The sequence below is a fragment of the Pelodiscus sinensis genome, chromosome 21 (assembly GCF_052426305.1).
Source record: "Pelodiscus sinensis isolate ZL-2025 chromosome 21, ASM5242630v1, whole genome shotgun sequence".
Lineage (NCBI taxonomy): Eukaryota > Metazoa > Chordata > Testudines > Trionychidae > Pelodiscus > Pelodiscus sinensis.
The window spans coordinates 17,589,534-17,606,440 of NC_143072.1; the positions used below are offsets into that span (position 1 = coordinate 17,589,534).

At 48.8% G+C, this 16,907-nt stretch overlaps 1 protein-coding gene across 1 annotated transcript in view; it reads right to left on the reverse strand.

Annotated features, from left to right (window-relative positions):
* KSR1 (kinase suppressor of ras 1) overlaps positions 1–16,907 on the reverse strand; it is a 154,077-nt gene that overhangs the window by 24,588 nt on the left and 112,582 nt on the right. Inside the window, exons 7-16 of the mRNA XM_089772046.1 lie at positions 16,390–16,450; positions 15,760–15,843; positions 15,116–15,177; positions 14,886–14,992; positions 12,413–12,581; positions 9,000–9,041; positions 8,856–8,912; positions 6,990–7,044; positions 2,829–2,877; positions 476–855 (exon numbers count right to left, since the gene is read on the reverse strand). Of these exons, the coding sequence (XP_089628172.1) occupies positions 476–855; positions 2,829–2,877; positions 6,990–7,044; positions 8,856–8,912; positions 9,000–9,041; positions 12,413–12,581; positions 14,886–14,992; positions 15,116–15,177; positions 15,760–15,843; positions 16,390–16,450 (1,066 nt within the window). The remainder of the gene's footprint in view (positions 1–475; positions 856–2,828; positions 2,878–6,989; positions 7,045–8,855; positions 8,913–8,999; positions 9,042–12,412; positions 12,582–14,885; positions 14,993–15,115; positions 15,178–15,759; positions 15,844–16,389; positions 16,451–16,907) is intronic.

Below are 16,907 nucleotides of genomic sequence, written 5' to 3' on the forward strand. Positions count from 1 at the left end.
AGGCCTGACCTTCTTTGCATAGTACTTGGCGCACTACCCCTTTCGGTCAGCTGGACGGCAAAGAGTGACTAGCGTGGACAAACCCCAGACCTCACCATATGTGGTGGGGTCAGTTTGGCAGGGAGTTGGACGCTACTGCTCTTACTTTAGCTGTTTGTGGAGAGATATTTGTCTCCATCGCTCCCAAACCAGAGCCTGACCCATTCACTGCAGATCAGAAAGCAGATGTAGAGTCCTGTGAAAATCATGGCAGCTCTGCAGTGAAATGCTACATTCTCACCAGCGTTCCGTGGAAGCGGAGCGCTTGGGTGGCCACCTAGGAGAAATTCAGGTGCCACCCTGCTGATGAGCAGAGTGCCCACAGCCAACATCCTGTGTTTCTATTGGTGGTGTGCATCCTACAAGCCTTGGTGCATATAACAAAATGTATTCCACACATGGATGGAAAAATGTTAGAGGGAACACTGGTCCTTACCTGGTAATAATGGCCAAATGAGGGGGGTGCATGCAAGCCCCCATGAAGAGCACCACGTTCTCATGCCGGGTCTGCCTGTAATTCATCACCTCCTTCTTAAAGAGTTTGAGATGGTCCTGGTTGTTCCCATCGATCTGCAACAGCCTGATGGCCACCTCTCCGTGCCACTTGCCCCGGTAAACCTTCCCCCATCGCCCTTGGCCGATGGGCTCCCCCAACTCAATCTGTTCAAAGGGAATGTCCCACTCCTGGAGGTAGACGCTGGTCTGGCTGGCCTTGCGGGAGATCATCCCTTGCCAGTGCGTCCGCTTCTTGGGCAAGTCGTCTAACTCGTCCTCATCGTACTCTGGTTCTGATTTATTTGTCTCTTGCTCTTCGACCTGCTTGCAAATCAGAAAGGGTAGGGTGCAGACAGGAACAACAGTTACAGTGGGGTTTCAGCTGGTGAGGCTGCACAAAACACCTCTCTCAAGGTCAGTGTTGCCTGTAAGCTGTGCATTTGGGCAACCTCCCAGGAGAGATTCAAATGACACCCAGCTGATTAGCTGAGCGCCCACAGCCCGCATGTTCCTACTGGGGGTGCACATCTACACCTAAGTTGCCCGTAAGCTGTGTGGCTGCACAGCTGTTTGCTGAGTTCTGCTCAGAGGTTCAAAGCTCCTGCGCAGGCAGGGAGCTCAGCTGACGGGCAGGGAGAAGGGCAGAAACAGGAGCCAGTGCTGGGGGGGGAGTTGGCTTAAAAAGCTGGTTTCCCCCCCAGCACCATCTCCACGGTGTCGCCTGCTCCCCCCTGCTGCCCACAGCGGGCCAAAGTTCAACATGGGCACAGGCTCCTCTGGCAGCAGCCCCTGTCCGTGGGGGTCCCAGTGGGGAGCTGTCCCCCTCCCGCCCGCAGACAGGGGCTGCTGCTCTCAAGCAGCCCCTGTTCACGGTGGACAGGGCTGGCTGCCACGAAGAGGGCCTGCTGAACTCAGAGCGAGCCAGCACTGACCAGTCCTGGCTTGCACTGGTGCTACTACATCTAAAATGGCGGCTCCTACTACATCTAAAATGCAGAGCTGCAGTGTGGGTGGCTCCCAGAACTGCTCAGTCCCAGCTCGAGTCGGCTCCTGGAGCTACCCCTGCTGTGGCTCTGCAGAGCGGCCCTTTTCGACTAATCGTGTCGTTGATACAAATTGTATTGACAACACGATTAGCCAGATAACTGCAATTTAACATCCTTAATTCTAGGAGAACCGGCTTTGACAGGAGGTGCTCAGCATTCCATTTAGCAGGTCTGCTAAATCAAACTCCGAAAAATTGACCGCTGAAGAGTCAATCTTCCAGGAAGTGAAGACATAGCTCCAGTGAAGACTATGGGATTAATCATTTGCTTAAAGTTAAGCATGTGCTTTGCTGGACTTTAACTAATTTGAGTTTTTATAGGAAGCTCAGGTACTTAGCCAGATAGATACATGTAGATTTAGGTGGCTTTTTTTTTAAAAAAACACAAAATGTTAAAAACCAAACGGACCTCTAACCATCACTACAATCAAAGGGTTTTTCTAAATGAAAAATTATAATCCTGATAGTGGCACCAAACAGTCATGCTAATGTATCGAGTAGTAAGCCAACAGCAAAAGAGCTCCTTAGGCCAACTGGAAAGAGTATAGCTAACAGGCAGGCAGGTTAGATGCAGCTAAGTAAAAATACCCAAGGGTTTTCATTACACAGCAAAGCAATACTAATTTCAGTACAGGTTGAACCTCTTTAGTCCGGCACTCTCTGTTCCAGCAGCCTCCATAATCTGGCATGATTTTAGCTGGATGTCTGCTTGTCCTGGTCAAGTTTCCCCTAAACTTTGTTTACAGAAACCAACCCAAGCGCTTAGTGTTCTGTGCTGTTGTTCAGCGCCAATTTACCCCTACACATCTTCTAATAGCCCAGTAAGCCATACAAGCGTAGGTAATGCTGCTTACTGGAAGCATGTTTTTTAATGCTGTATCTACTTTTTTCCTTGTGCCAATACAGTAAAATTATGTAGTAATACTAACATTTTGTTACGGAGAGAGCAGTTAAGCATTTGCTAGGTGTAGGCTTATATAGGGCGTATAGGTACAGTCATACATTATAAAGCAGCACTATTCCATTTATTAGCCTCGGCAAAATAAAGATAAAAAGAGAGACCCACTCGCTACAGTATTGACCTCCCGTGGTTCGGCTCCTGCCAGGTCCCAATGGGTACTGGACTAGAGAGGTTCAACCTGTCGTCATATCCGGAAGACCCCAGCACTGCGATTTAGCTTTTAATGCAGCCTTTGTCTGCTCTCACATGCAGTCACGAGAGGGGTGGTCATTTCGCCCACAAACCTACCTCCGCGTCAGGTTCTTCTGCCCCTTCTGCGTCCAGCTGTTCGTCGGCACTATCAAGAAAAAACAGGTTTACAATGAAAATGCGATGGCGCGTGGACACAGCAGCAGCCCGGCTTCCTCACCTCCAATTTTCAGCACCACCAATAGAGTTGAGAAGAAAACCAGGGAGCGTGTCTACTAACATACCATGTCAGAAGAGGGATCTTTATTCGCCACGTAGCAGACAGGGAGCTTCAGAATAGGGATCTTAGTGAGTCCCTCCCCTCTTGCTGCCTCTGCTACAGAGGCAGCAAAGGGGATGGAGGTGGGGGGAAGAAGCAGGAGCCAGTGCTGGTGAGGGGCAGGGGAGGCTGCCATGAAGCAGCCTCTGTCCGCAGTGGGCCCAGGCTTGCTCTGAACAGTTCCAGCTTAGCCCCTATCTGTGGCCAGCCCCGGATAAGGGCTGCTGGACCCAGCACGAGCCAGGACTGAGCAATCCAGCTCAGTCCCAGCTCGCACCAGATCCAGAACCTACCCCAACTGCGCCTCTGCAGTTTAAATGTAATAGGAGCTGGGCCACCTGCACACCCACCTCCTACTACATTTAAACTGCAGAGCTGCTGCAGGGGTGGCTTCTGGACCCGGCATGAGCTGGGACTGACAAAGCCTTCCCTCATTGACTAATCGCATAGTCGATACAAATTTTATTGACTACATGATTAGTGGATTACCCACCTTTTAACATCCTTACTTCAGAAGGCCACTTCCGATGTGCAACTGAAACTCCACTAAGACTTTATCTACACTTGAAAGAGGAGAGCCTGTTACTACAGGGACAGCCAGCAAGGGAACTTTTGGACCTCCAGTAGAATCAGTTTTCAGGATATGGAGAATAGTTTAGCAGCCGTACAAAGGCACCATTACTGGCTATGACTGTATCAGGTAACCTAAGAGCCGATGCACCTACATTGGCGGAGCAATATAGAGAATTGTGAGTTAATAACATGAGAGCCAAAGTCTACGAGGAGTGATCTGCCTGAGAGCTGTGATCTTTACAATCCGGATCCCACAGGATGCTTAGAGCCAGAAAAACCGGGCTCTGTAAATCCTCAAACTCTGAAAGCTCCTTTTCCCTGAATTTATCAGATTTCCCCTGTGGAGGGAGCCAAAAAGGGACCCTGAAGCCCAGGGGCGGATGAGAGTGCCGCGGGGCCCAGGGCAGCGCCGCGGGGCCCTGGGCAGCAAAATTTCGCGGGGCCTCCCCTTTGACACAGCGCATGCGCCGTGGTGCCAAGGCGCATGCACGGGGCCTCGGGACGCGCAGGGCCCGGGGCAGCCGCCCCGCTCGCCCTGCCCTAAATCTTTCGCTGCTGAAGCCAGCAGCCGACACACAACCAGAAGTGAGAGGCACAGAAGGCTTTTAAAAAGAAGGCCCAAGACTCATTGAGGATTATGTGCACAAATTGTTGGCAAATTCATCCAGGCAGTTTAGGTCAGCCAAAGGGCAAGAGAGGATGTTCACTTCACTCCACTGGCCGCAGCAGTTTCCTCTATAACTTTCCTGGTTGCACATTCCAGTGGTGCAAAGGGTAACAAGCGCTGTGCTGAAGTCACCCGAGGTAATCCTACTAGAGTGGGAACAGGGATGCATCTGGCTCACTAGGATTAGCCCGACTGACTAGGGATCCAGGTTTCTAGGGGTCTCCCTAACATGTTAGATCCTTGCACCCAGACGGATGAGCCTCTGCATTTGTAGGTCATGCAGGTGCCATGCTCAGTGTCAATCCCTCTCTGGCTGCTCTTCTGAATTTGTCCTTCTGTATGCCCCCAGAAGCGGCATCTTCCCCTTTCACATGAAGCCACACGAGCGCCAGCAACTGCAGCTTCTTAACAGCCCTCGGGAACCCTGCCCCATTCCGTGTGTTACTCCAGGCTGCCACAGACCACAGATGCTTTGGAACGTAAGTGACCGCACCAGCTAGCGTAACCAGCAGTGCAGGGGAACTGGGTCACAGGCAAAACAACCAACACCCCTCGCAGCCCACGGAAAGCCCAAGCGAGGGCTGAAACGGAAAAAAAAGTTATCAGCTGGTCTTCCGTGACTGTTGGATTAGGGATGTTAAGTTTAGTTTCATCAACTAGTCGATAAGCAGGGGAGCCGCAGCAGGGTTAGCTTTTGGCCCGGGAGCTAATCCCGCTGCGACTCTGCCTTTGAAATGTAGTAAGAGGCAGTCGGCTCTTAACACATTTAAAAAGGCTAAAGCACAGCGGAGGGGACCCAGCTCAAGCCAGGAATCAGCTGTCCCGGCTAGCACCGGGTTCCCCCTGCTGTGCGTCTGATTTTTAAACGTATTAAGAGATGGCATGCTCTTAATGGTAGGAACATGGACTGCAGATGTTGGGGGGAGGGGGAAGAGGCCTGCAGCCAGAGGCCAGGAGCGCAGCCCCAAGGACGTGGGGCTAGGTGTGCTCCTGGAGGGCTGTGCTCCTGGACGCCAGCCACAGGGCTCCACAGCCTCTTTCACCGAGTACACACCCAGTCGCCGCTCGGTCAAAGCCAGGGTCTCTGCTGCCACCAGAGCGGGCCCCGCAGCCAGTAGCAGAAGGGCCAACACTGACTTCTTCTTGTCCAGCAAGCTACCTGGTTTGGGACTGGTCAGGTCCCAAGGGTGCCAGACCAGAGAGGTACAAGAGTGTGGGTGGGAGGAAGTGCCCTAGAGGACTCCTTAAGGCAACCCTTCAGGTGGGGTTTGGGTGCCAGACACTGGTACCTCTTACAGGGCCCTGGGCCAGAGCCCAGTTGAGTGGGACGACCTGGGATCCCCTCTACCAACCCCCCCATTCAGAAGGGCATGAACAGAGTCACTGCTGGACTCTCCCTAGGAGCGGGCGGGAAGGAGAAGGTGAGGATTTTTGGAACCCCCAAGTTGGGACTGGACACCCGCAGGAAGCCCTTTACAATAGGGAGAGGGGCAACTAACTGGTGACCTAACTAGAGGGTTGGATCAACTCCCTTCAAAAGAGAGTGCCATGAGGGGTTATGGTGGCCCAGGGGAAAGAGTAGAGACATGGCAAGCAAAGGTACGATATCGTAGCCACTAGGCAACGACACCAGCAAGCACCGTCCATCAGATTATCATCTGGAAAATGTCATTTTTCTAGTGCTCACAGCCTTATCAGATTACTGGGAATTAATTATCATTGATAAGAGTGGCCAAAAGCATTATATTGAAACGGTTCAATAGAAAGTTTGGTTTTCGATTCATTTTTTTGCTGCTGTCAACAACCCCCACCTCCCCGGACTGTAAACGGAAATAGGCCAGCCACAAATGGAAATAATTTCCGTTTTGGTCAACTTTTTCAGTAAACCCTACATGTTCTGCGGAAAATTGAAATGAAAAATTGGTTTGTTTTAGAAATTTTCCGTAGGGAACCTCCCCTCACATTTTCTGACCATTAAAAAAAAAAATCACCATTAAAAACAAAAACCTTTGCACGTTAAGGGACCCTTTCATCCACGTGCTGTACTAAACATTAGTTAACTCCCCCCTCTAATATCCCCGGAGTGAGGTAAGTGTCAACCTCTCTTTACCAATCTTGTAAAAGGGGTGGAAATCAGTGTGGGCAACTTAGACTAGTGAGTGGGTTGCATCAGTGGCCCTCCATCTCAGTGGGCTGCAAGACGGCTGTAACCAAGATGGTCTCCTGTGATAGGGTAGTGTTGCTACCTGCGCTTGAATACTTAAAACGTGCGGGATGTGCCGATCGAATCGTAGCAGCGCTGTGATTGGCTGCAGGGGAAGCGCACAGCTCTCACAATGTTGTGAGCAACCAGTGTGCACTTCACATGGCGTTGCTTTACGTGTGTGTCGCTTTAGTAATACCGGGAGGAAAAAACCTACATGGATGGAAACCAGGAGAATCTGCACGTGAGCAACAGTAAACAAAACGATTCATGGGCCACAAACAGAACTCCGATAGGCCACATGCGACCCATGGGCCATCAGTAGCCCCCCACTGGTGTAAGTGCTTTCCTTAACATTGGGCAATGAATCCATGGCACAGGTAAGAATAACACCCAGAATTCCTGTCTACTGGCCCTCTGCTCTAACCACTCGATAGAAAGTTTAACATTTCAGTTCGCTATAAAGCGAGCCAAAGCGTGAAGAAATATAATGCTTACTTAGTGTCTTCGGCGGTTTCAGGCGGCTGTGTTACTTGCAGGGAGCTGGGGATTTCTGGAACAAAAAACAGACAAATCTGGAATACAATGCGCATATTGCAATCGCTATAATACATTACTGTGGATCTAGTTCTCATCTTGGAACTACATAGGCAGATATCTACATCCTGACATTTCTATACATTAAGCAAACACTATAAACAATACGCATAGTGCTAATTATGAACATTTGTGTTGATTGAATCGGATTTTTTTCTGATGAATAATGTGACATTATGTGAATTATTCAACTCAGCTGCTAATTTGATCCTGCAAAAATTTACCTGGATGCACTTAGCTGTAAGCAGACAATAGTGCAATTCATGAATTCGTATGCTTACCTTTAAGCACGTGCATAAGTACTTGTAGAATTGGAGCCAGCTTCAGGTGCACAATTTCATATGACTTCTAATCGCATTTGCAACAATGCTCATAATAAAATATTCAATGGATTGCTTTACCCATGTGGCTCGCCTGCACCACCTAGTGTCAGCTTGGTGTAGGCAGCCCATTTTCTATAGCAACCCCACAAGGCATTGCCCACGAGGACTCTCTCAGATCCTGTCTACACTCCAGGGAAGACAGATGCTGCTGCAATCCATTTTCTAGAGTTCGATTTAGCGGGTCGCCAATACTCCTGCTCCTGTGAGGAGTAAGAGAAGCTGAAGGGAGCATTTGCTCCTGTCGGCTTCCCGCTGTGAGGCCAGCGGGGAAACTCGAATCAAGCTACGTCAACTCCAGTGACATAATTAACTTAGCTGGAATTGCGTCTCTTGATTAGATGTTCCCCTTTAGTGTAGGCCTGGCCTCAGTTAATCTGAATTTAAAATGTTTTCTTAAAAAAGAAACGGTCTATGAAGAGCACTAGTTGTAGAAGTGGGACACTAATTACTGATGAATTAGTATTTTATTCCTCAATCCAAATCATATTTTGCCTTTCATTCAAGCACCTCAAAGAGGTTTACAGACTCCCTGTGAGACTGGCATTACCCACTTCACAGAGGTGGACACCAGAGTACCTCTACACAGCAAGCACAGGGTGCGAGTACAGTTTGTGAAGACCTATCTGAGGCGACCTTTAATCTAGCTAGCTCAGGTAATAGAGCAACAAAGATGCAACTGCACAGGCTTCCAAGTGGGTACTACAAGCCAGCCTAGAACCCTAGATAATTATTCGGGCATCTAACCCCACTAAAGTCTGTGCTCCGTCACCCAAGCTAGCTAGATTAAAACGAGCTCAGGTGTGTCCACACAAGCTGCATTCATGGGGAGTGACAGACAGGCTGAGGAACAGAGAGGCAACATGACTTGTTAGGTCTAAAATCTTGCACGTTGGCAGGGGGTTAGAGCAGATGGACTCTAACTCTCTGGTTCTACGGAAATTAGATCCTAAGATCTACAGAAAAGGGCCCGTTCTAGTGACCAACAGGTCGCGAGGTGGGGGTTACAGAACTTTCACACTAAGACACTTGTATTCAGTCAGAGCTGTACCTCCTCCTTCAGCCTACAAGCCACCCCACCACACACCTACTGCACACACGGGCAGACCCTGCAAAAAAAAAACCACATTCCCTAATGAAGACCCTATATTAAACCCAGAGAAGTGTATGAGCTGAATAAGCTAATTCTTTCTTAAATCCCTGTGGTCCAGATCCTCAGATGCATCCTCCAGCCCTATAGCTCTGAAAATAGGGATACATTTTTCAAAGGAATATCAGTATGGTACATTGACTTTTGTGAAGGGATTCTCCTCTGTGGCCGCTCAACAAACCACTTTAAAATGTAAATAAGGAAAGCAGTCATTAGGAAAGAATGGCTTCGCATTACCAGTTATGGTGTCACAAGAGAAAGCTTTAATTCTTTTTTGGAAAAAGAAGCAGCAGTCTAAAAAAAAAAACCAGATTTAACCATAGTTCAATTTGGGCAGAAAACGGCACAAGCTGGTTAGTAGAATTAAAGCAATGAACTTACCTGGGAAGATAAACTGTTGTCTATGCTGAATGTAGTAGGCAGCTTTATATATAAAAAAAGGACAGCAAAAAATCACCAGGAAATAATAAACATGTTAAGTGTGTCAAGAGAATCAGCAGATGCCCCATACACATTCAGGCTGTGTCTAGACTGCATCCCTTTTCCGTAAAAGGGATACAAATTAGACGTATCGCAATTGCTAATGAAGCGGGGATTTAAATCTCCCCCGCTTCGTTAGCATAAAAATGGCTGCCACTTTTTTCCGGCTCAGAGCTTTGCCGGAAAAAAGCGCCAGTCTAGACGCGGATCTTTTGGAAAATAAAGCCTTTTCCGAAAGATCCCTTATCCCTCATTTTAAGAGGGATCTTTCGAAAAACGGATGCAATCTAGACGTAGCCTCAGTGAATGAGTCCCAGTTCATTGTTTGAGCAACAGATTAGTAGATTAATTACCAGCCAGCTCAGTGAATAGACACATGCATGTCTGGAAGACTGCACAGGATGACAGATGAAATCAAATCAGGCAAAAGCTGAGTTACTGTACTGAACGTGGCCAGATAGGGAGGCCAAGAAGCCAGTGGTTATGCCCCGAGCTGGCATACGAATGATAATACTAACCCTTCTATCTCGCTAGTCGCCAGCATGCCTTGAAGCGCTTTACAAAAGCAGGTCTGTGTCATTATCCCCATTATACAGGTGAAGAAAGTGAGATGAAATGACTTATGGTCTCATGTCTCTGCCTGCTAGGCAACACTGCCTTCCCTTGTTTTCAGCAGAGTTCTGCTGACTTACAGCAGCTGAGGATCTTGACTTATTCATATTTCTTTTTGCTAGTTTTATTCCAATGAATTAACAAGTAAGTTTCTGTTTAGCAAAACTCAAATCCTGCTTCTTCCCCAGTTGAGATAAACCATTATCTTGGCTATCACAACAACTTTGCATTTAAAACGGAAACTTCCATTCTGATGGATCAAAGATGCAGCTGCATTTTGCAGTCCTCTTGAGAGTAAAACACTATGGCTGTTTGAGCAGCATAAAGTAAGATTTCCTGGCAGAAGGAATGACATCTGACCGCAGCAGAGAAATTTGTGATTGCAATCTTGGATCTTGTCTGTAATCCTTATTCATGCAAGAATTCCTATTAACTTCATGCTACTCATTGCAGAGTGGGTTTGACAACACACTCATAGTGCAAATGCTTCCCACCGCAGCTCTAACTTGGCCCTTTGAAAAACGCTCCATGGAGGGGACTCAATGAACACCACAGATGACCAACAGTGTTTATATGAAGCAGATGTTCGTTCTGGTTTTTATTTCCACTCTTCATTATGTTAATCAAGTTGTGTATGATTTCAAGTCATTAAGGCACACACAGAAAGCAATGTAGATATTCCAATCCAAGGAGAATGTTACTGATTTTTCATATATTCTTTAAAGAGGGAAATGTGGGGAAAAGGGGGACCCCTGGAGACACGTAAACGTTTTAGAGTAGGTAACTTTACTTTCAATACCTTTAAAAACCATGCACATTTCAGACAGCATGAAGCGAGGCAGAGAGGCACAAGATGTGCAAGTCAGAGTAGCTTTTCTTCTGCTTTGATCTCAAAGTCAAAGCTTGGTTTCTCAGGGGTTTTCTGCCCCTCCTCAAACCAAGATGGAGATAAAAAGGAGCTCAAGTACAAATACCAATTGTAAGGCAGCCAATTCTTTCCCTCTGTTTCACGTTAGTGTTGGGGAGACCAGACTTTCGGGTTAGAGGGGGGCATTGTGGAGGTGGAGTAACAGTTCTGCACCCCTCTCCCAGGATCCCATGAAATCCTCTCACCAGCAGGCCATGGATAGTTTATTCATGCAAGTTCTTGGAGAGAAGGAAGTGCACTTGTGTTCCTGGTGCCACCCGGGAGATTTTCAAATGCTGCCCAGCTGATTAGCAGAGCATCCACCGTCACCCACAGCTGGCACCATGTGTTTCTACTGGTGAGGCACATCTGCATATGCCTCAGTGCACAGAGCAATTTATTCCGCACGTGGATTGGGAAAAAAAATTAGAGGGAACATTGGAGTGCACCCAGGGAGAAGCTGCTTGCTATTAGTAGTCTACAGAAGCAGAGCAAGCTTCTGGTTAGAAACCAGAGCGGGTGTGAACAGTTCCCATGGACCCCTCCTTTGCAACTAACGACCAGTTATAAGAGGGGGAGCTGGCCAGTGGCGGCACGGCTCCTGAGGTACAGCAGAAGGGTTGGGCAACAGCCCCGGGCCTCCTTGACCTTGCAAGCTAATCCAGGCTATGAGGACAGAGCCTCCTGTGCACAGGAGGACACAATAGACCCTGCTCCTCAAGCAGAACTCCGTCTCATGCCCGCGTATGGAGGCGTCCGAGCCTTGCTCCAGATCCATGGGCTGCAGATGCCCATGGGCAATGTTGCCCATACCTGACTCGCATGTAGAAACCAAATGCACAGCCCAAAAAGCAAAGCTGTGAGGGTCTCGCACATGGCCCTTTATTTCCTGTCCTCCTGCTAACGCAGTGGTTTTCAAACGATGGGTGGCAACCCAGGACGGGGTGGTGGAATGTCTGGGTCTGGGTCTTGTTGCTGCAGGGGGATCAGGTGACTGGGAGGGTGCTAATGCAGCTCCCTGTCTGTCCTGGCACTGCAGACTGTGCTGTGCCCCAGAAGTGGCCACCAGCAGGCCCAGCTCCTCAGCTGGGGGGGGGGGGGTACAGGGCTCCAGCTGCTGGCTGCTTCTGGGGGCAGCATGGTCTGCAGTGCCAAGAGAGGCAGGAAGCTGCCTTAGCCCCCCTGCTGCACCACGACTGGGAGCTGCTCAAGATTAGCCCCTCCCACCCTAGCACTGATCCTCACACAAAGCCAGAGCCCCTCCCACACCCCAAAGTTCTTATCCACAGCACCACCCCGGGGCCCACACTCTAGTCCAATTATGTTGCGTCGTAGCATCAATGATTTTCTTCCACTGGGTCATGAGAGAAAGTTTGAAAGCTGCTGCCCTAAATCACTGGCCCGCAAGCTATTTTACTGTGCAGTGGCTTCTCGACCTAGTCGCAATTAGCTGATGAGTATGTTAGCCCCCCCCCCCACCGCCCCATTCCAATACAGAGACCCATCAGGACAGAAATCCACTCTGCCTGGACTTGGAAACACTGTGGAAACAGGCCAGGTTCTGGTGGATTCCTAGGAGCATGAGTTGACCCCAAAATGGGAACAAGCCCGCAGTAGCAGCCAACTTCATGGGGGTGAGTAACCTCGCCAAGAGACTCACGCAGTAAGAAGTGTTGCTGTTCTGCACTGGGAGGGCTGTGCACAGTTGCTGCGTTACAATGGTACACAGGCCCCTCCCTTAGACCCTCTCTTCCCCATTGCCCTGACATTCCACAGTTCTCCTGAAACCAGTTACCTGGGAAGTTAAACCGGCAGTCCCGCTGGCCCATGGGCGAGGGATTTGGGGGCGGCGTCGCGCTGGGAGGATTGGAAGACTGGAAAGGTGCTGGAGAAGACGGCGTGGAGGAGGTGGTCGAAGACGGATTGCTGCTGGAGTCTAAGTGGCTTATTGCTGGGGGGTGCTCCTGCAAAGCAACAAAAGCCACTAGGTGATTTTGTTGAGGAAAGGAAGATGCTTACTGATGAGTCCCCAACTTTCCCCGAAGCAGAGCAGCCACTCAGCGTTAATAGGAATGAGGCACTCAAAGCCCCTAGGCAGCTCTGAAATCTCAGCAGCAGAACTCCCAAGGATTTCCGTCAAAGCAGGATCAGAGACCGGGCTGTGTTCTGAGGAATCACAGACACAATTAAGAGTGAAAAAACAAGAAGCGTGGCGGAGTTTTGTTTGTAAGCCACTGAACTCTTCAGGTGGATGGGAGGAATTCGTTACCTGTAGGCTAATCTAGCTGAAAATTGGTCACCTAGACACAGCAAGATCCTGCTGCTACGAAGCAAACTGTGGTGGTTTGGGGTGAGAGATTTTTAAAAGCTACTACTGGGCATGTGCACATTCCATTAGAATCACTGGGTTCTATGGATGCTCAACATCATTAGAGCCCCCCAAGAATTTTGCTTCTGGTTGAGAGACAAAAAAAGCAATACATGTGCCCACATACACACAGATTAGAACCACTGTTCTTTTATGCCAGCGATGGGAACCTAGGCTAGTGAGCAGGCCACAGGAGGCGGCAAACTTGAGAGACTCCTTCACCTCAGTGGGCCACAAGATTGTCGTAAACAAGATGGCCTCCTGGGCTAGCGTCGTTTTGCTCCCGGTGCTCGCGTATCTAGAATTTGCAGGCTGTGCGGACTGACGGGATGCAGAGGGAGCACACGGCTCTCACCGGTCAATGTTGAGTGCACTCAGCATGCAATCCATGTAATGCGCCTCCCGTTGCCCTCCTATTTTATGCCTCGCAAACCCTCCCAGTTCTACATCCTCTCCTCTAGCCACACGTTTCGGTGGTGCACACCGACAAGGTCAGCCTCTCAAGCGTGCTGCACAGTTCTGTTTGTAACCCCGGCCCTCTCCTTTCCAGGTGTGAATGAGAAATGCAGCTGTCACCCCACTGGCTAAACACAAGGTAACATTCACCAATGTGTTTATCATTTTCCTGCCCAGAGGGGGAAGCACCCATGTGGGCCTTCCAACCAGAAAGGACCGAACCAGATGACCATTTCCACATGACCCCATCCTCTCATTTACCTGGGACCCTGCCCCCATTTAGCACCACAGAAAGGGCAGGGTTGTGAACTAGCACCTACTTACTCCCTATCTTCCATTGGTCGCAACCCCCCCCCGCCCCACTAGGAACCCCTCTGAAATCCACTACAGGCGACCCCCGACTTAGGACTGCCCGACTTACGACCCCCCTGCATTTACGACCGCCCTGCTCCGGCCCAGCCTCTCAAACCCACCTGCCCCAGGCCGACTATAGGAGCAGTTTGCACGGTGTCGCTTCCACCCAGCACAGCTGGGGACTATAACTCCCAGGAGGCAAAGAGGACCAGGAACAGAACCCCCATTTATATCATTGTGCCTATGGGAAATAAAGGTTCAACTTACGACGGTTCTCCAGGAACCAATTCGGTCGTAAGTGCAGGGGTCGCCTATACAGGCAACAACGCTGCACTGGAAGAGATGGACAGCCTGTCCCAATACAGCTTTTCCATTAGAGAACTGGATGGAGAAGAGGCTTTTATTCCTTGGAAAACTGACTTTTCAGAAAAATATCAACAACTTACGTATTTCAGAACAAAATGGCACCTCATGGGAGTCAAAATCTGGGTCCTTTAGGTTCCCATTCTCCACTATGAGCTGGGCTCTCTGGCCAGACAACTGCTCTCAGGATGGGTCACCTTCACCCCTCTGGGTGAGTGGAGGGATGAGCCCTTGGTGCTCCTGGTCATGGCCCATCAAAGAGGGAGTCTGGACAGAGAGCCTGGACCAGAGAGCAGACATCCAAACTACAATTCACACAAGATGCCATTTGGAACCAAACATTTCAGTTTTTGGTTGGAAATTGATAACTTCTTGGATTCTGGTCATTCATTATTTCCAGAAAAATATCAACGTTTTTCTGCCAAGAGCAGATGCTTTTTACTATTTTTGTTTAATCTAAAACCCAATTTTCCCTTCTTGATCTGCGCTCTTCTCCCCTCGACTGTTCTGGTTCTCGGTTCGGTCCCCCTGAAGCAGCAGAGGAGCGGAAGGAAGCTGCTCAAAAGCCACATTTCACACATCACATGGGGAAACTGAGACTTTTCACACAGAGATGTGCGAAAAACAATGCTGTGGTCACACTACTAGCCAAGGGGCTCCATCTTCCCAGACCAGCTCACAATTCAATTGCTCAAAAGACCCATCACAAGCTTTGCTCGCCAGCTACCTTTTTAGTTAGTGCTTTTGGAAGGGTTCCAAACTGCGGCTCTGTAGGTCTATCCACGGGGTTATTAATATCTGAAGGGACAGACTCCGTCCTTCGTATTTTTGCTACTGAAAAGGGGAGGGAGAGAAGAGAGGGGAAAAAAAAAAAAGAGAAGGGTTTTGTCAGGCTGAGTCTCAAGACGATAACATCAGTGAAGAAAGATAAAATGCTGAGGTTCACAGCAAACTTACTGGGAAGGAAAGATATTCTGCAGGCAGGGGCCTCTTTAGTACATTTATTATGACACTTCAATCTATGAAAGAGAGAAAGACAGACATTAGATGGCAATTCACTCACTACAGACAATCCAGAGTCTAGGCTGCTGGTAGATTGTGTGCTGATTTCAAAGGAAGTGCCTCAAAAACTGGTAGGGACCCAGTGCTGCACTGTGATGGGACAGCAGGCCGAGGTCTGCACCCAGATGTAGCCCTCCTTTACGAGGCACTTCTATAGCCCCTTTACTGTAATATCTGAACACGACATTGTTTTCGATGCATTTATCTCACATGAGTTTTGTGAGAGTAAGGCGGTGCTATTCACCTCCCTTTCCAGTTGAGAAAAATGAAGCACAGATAAGTGACTTGACCGAGGTAACTTAGGGAGCCTGTGGCAGAGCAAGGAATGGAACGAGGGTATCCCATGTCTCAAGATACCACCCTAATCAGTGGATCATGGTTTCCCTCCCTCCACGATTATCTACATTAAAGGACCCCAGGGCAGAATCAGGGCCCAAAGTTCTATCAAACTAATAAACAAAGCCAATACATCTCAGAGATAACAAATAATACATCGATAACGAAGCATCCTTCAGTAAGGACCAGCGGTCTGTGCTCACCTGCAGTACTTACACTTCACACCGAACATCATGCTTTTTTGACACACATGGCACATCTGTGATAACCAAGATTTTGTAGAGAATCTGAACAGAAGAAGGGAAAGTGTCATATTGGGGCTAGTTCAACAGAAAATCAGTCACCAAAACACTGCTGGTTAACGACAGACAGTTTACAGCACTTGTTTGCATATCTTGTGCTCTCATTTGAATATCTTCTTCCGGTCCTTTTTGCAGAAGAGGTTTTTGCGTCAAAAAGCCCCATGTAGAGGGGGCCATTTGTCAGAAAAAAACCTCTTTTGAGCAAGAGCCTGTAAACCTCATTTTTTGAGGAATAAGGCACTCTTGTGCAAAAGGATTTTTCCCCCCCACCAAATGACCCCGTCTATACAGGGCTTGTTATCACAAAAACCTCTTCCGCAAAAAGGACGGGAAGAAGATATGCAAATGAGAGCTCAAGATATGCAAACGAGTGCTCCATTTGCATTTCCTCTTCCACATAAAACACACAGCGTAGACCTAGCTTCAGATTAGCCCCAGCTATAAACTGCTCTAAAAGGTGATGGCGCCCATTAAAGCAACAGCCATTTCATTTCCTTCGTGGCTCCTGCTGCCTTGGGTGGTGGTGTTTACCTGTGTGTTACTGATAAGCCGATGTCTCTTCGTCCTGCCTGAGGGGATGCCTGGGGGAGATCTGATGTGGGGAGAACAAATTACATGTTAGCCACAAAAAAAACCAAACCGCCCTTAACTTGTGAGCATTTCAGAAATCTAAAGGGAAATTTGCACATGAAAATCTCATTTCTAAGGGAACAATGAGCAGCAAATGCCACCAAGAGAGCCCAACTACACCTGTGTTTGCACAAGAAATCAGTAATGCACCTCCTCCCCCCCCCTCGTCAGGCCCCCAGCAGCTATTGAGTTCAATGGGAACTGAGAAACTAAGTCACTTGCCCTCAGGCCTTAGTGTTTCAAATCATGGCAATAGCTCACATGCCCCAGGATCAATGTTCCCTGTCAGCTGGGTAACCATGAAGCCACTCAGGAGATTCCAATGCCACCCAGCTGATCAGCAGAGCACCCAAAGTGAGGTTTTGTTTCTGTTGGTAGTGCACATTCACACACGCTTCAGTGCACATACATTTATTCTG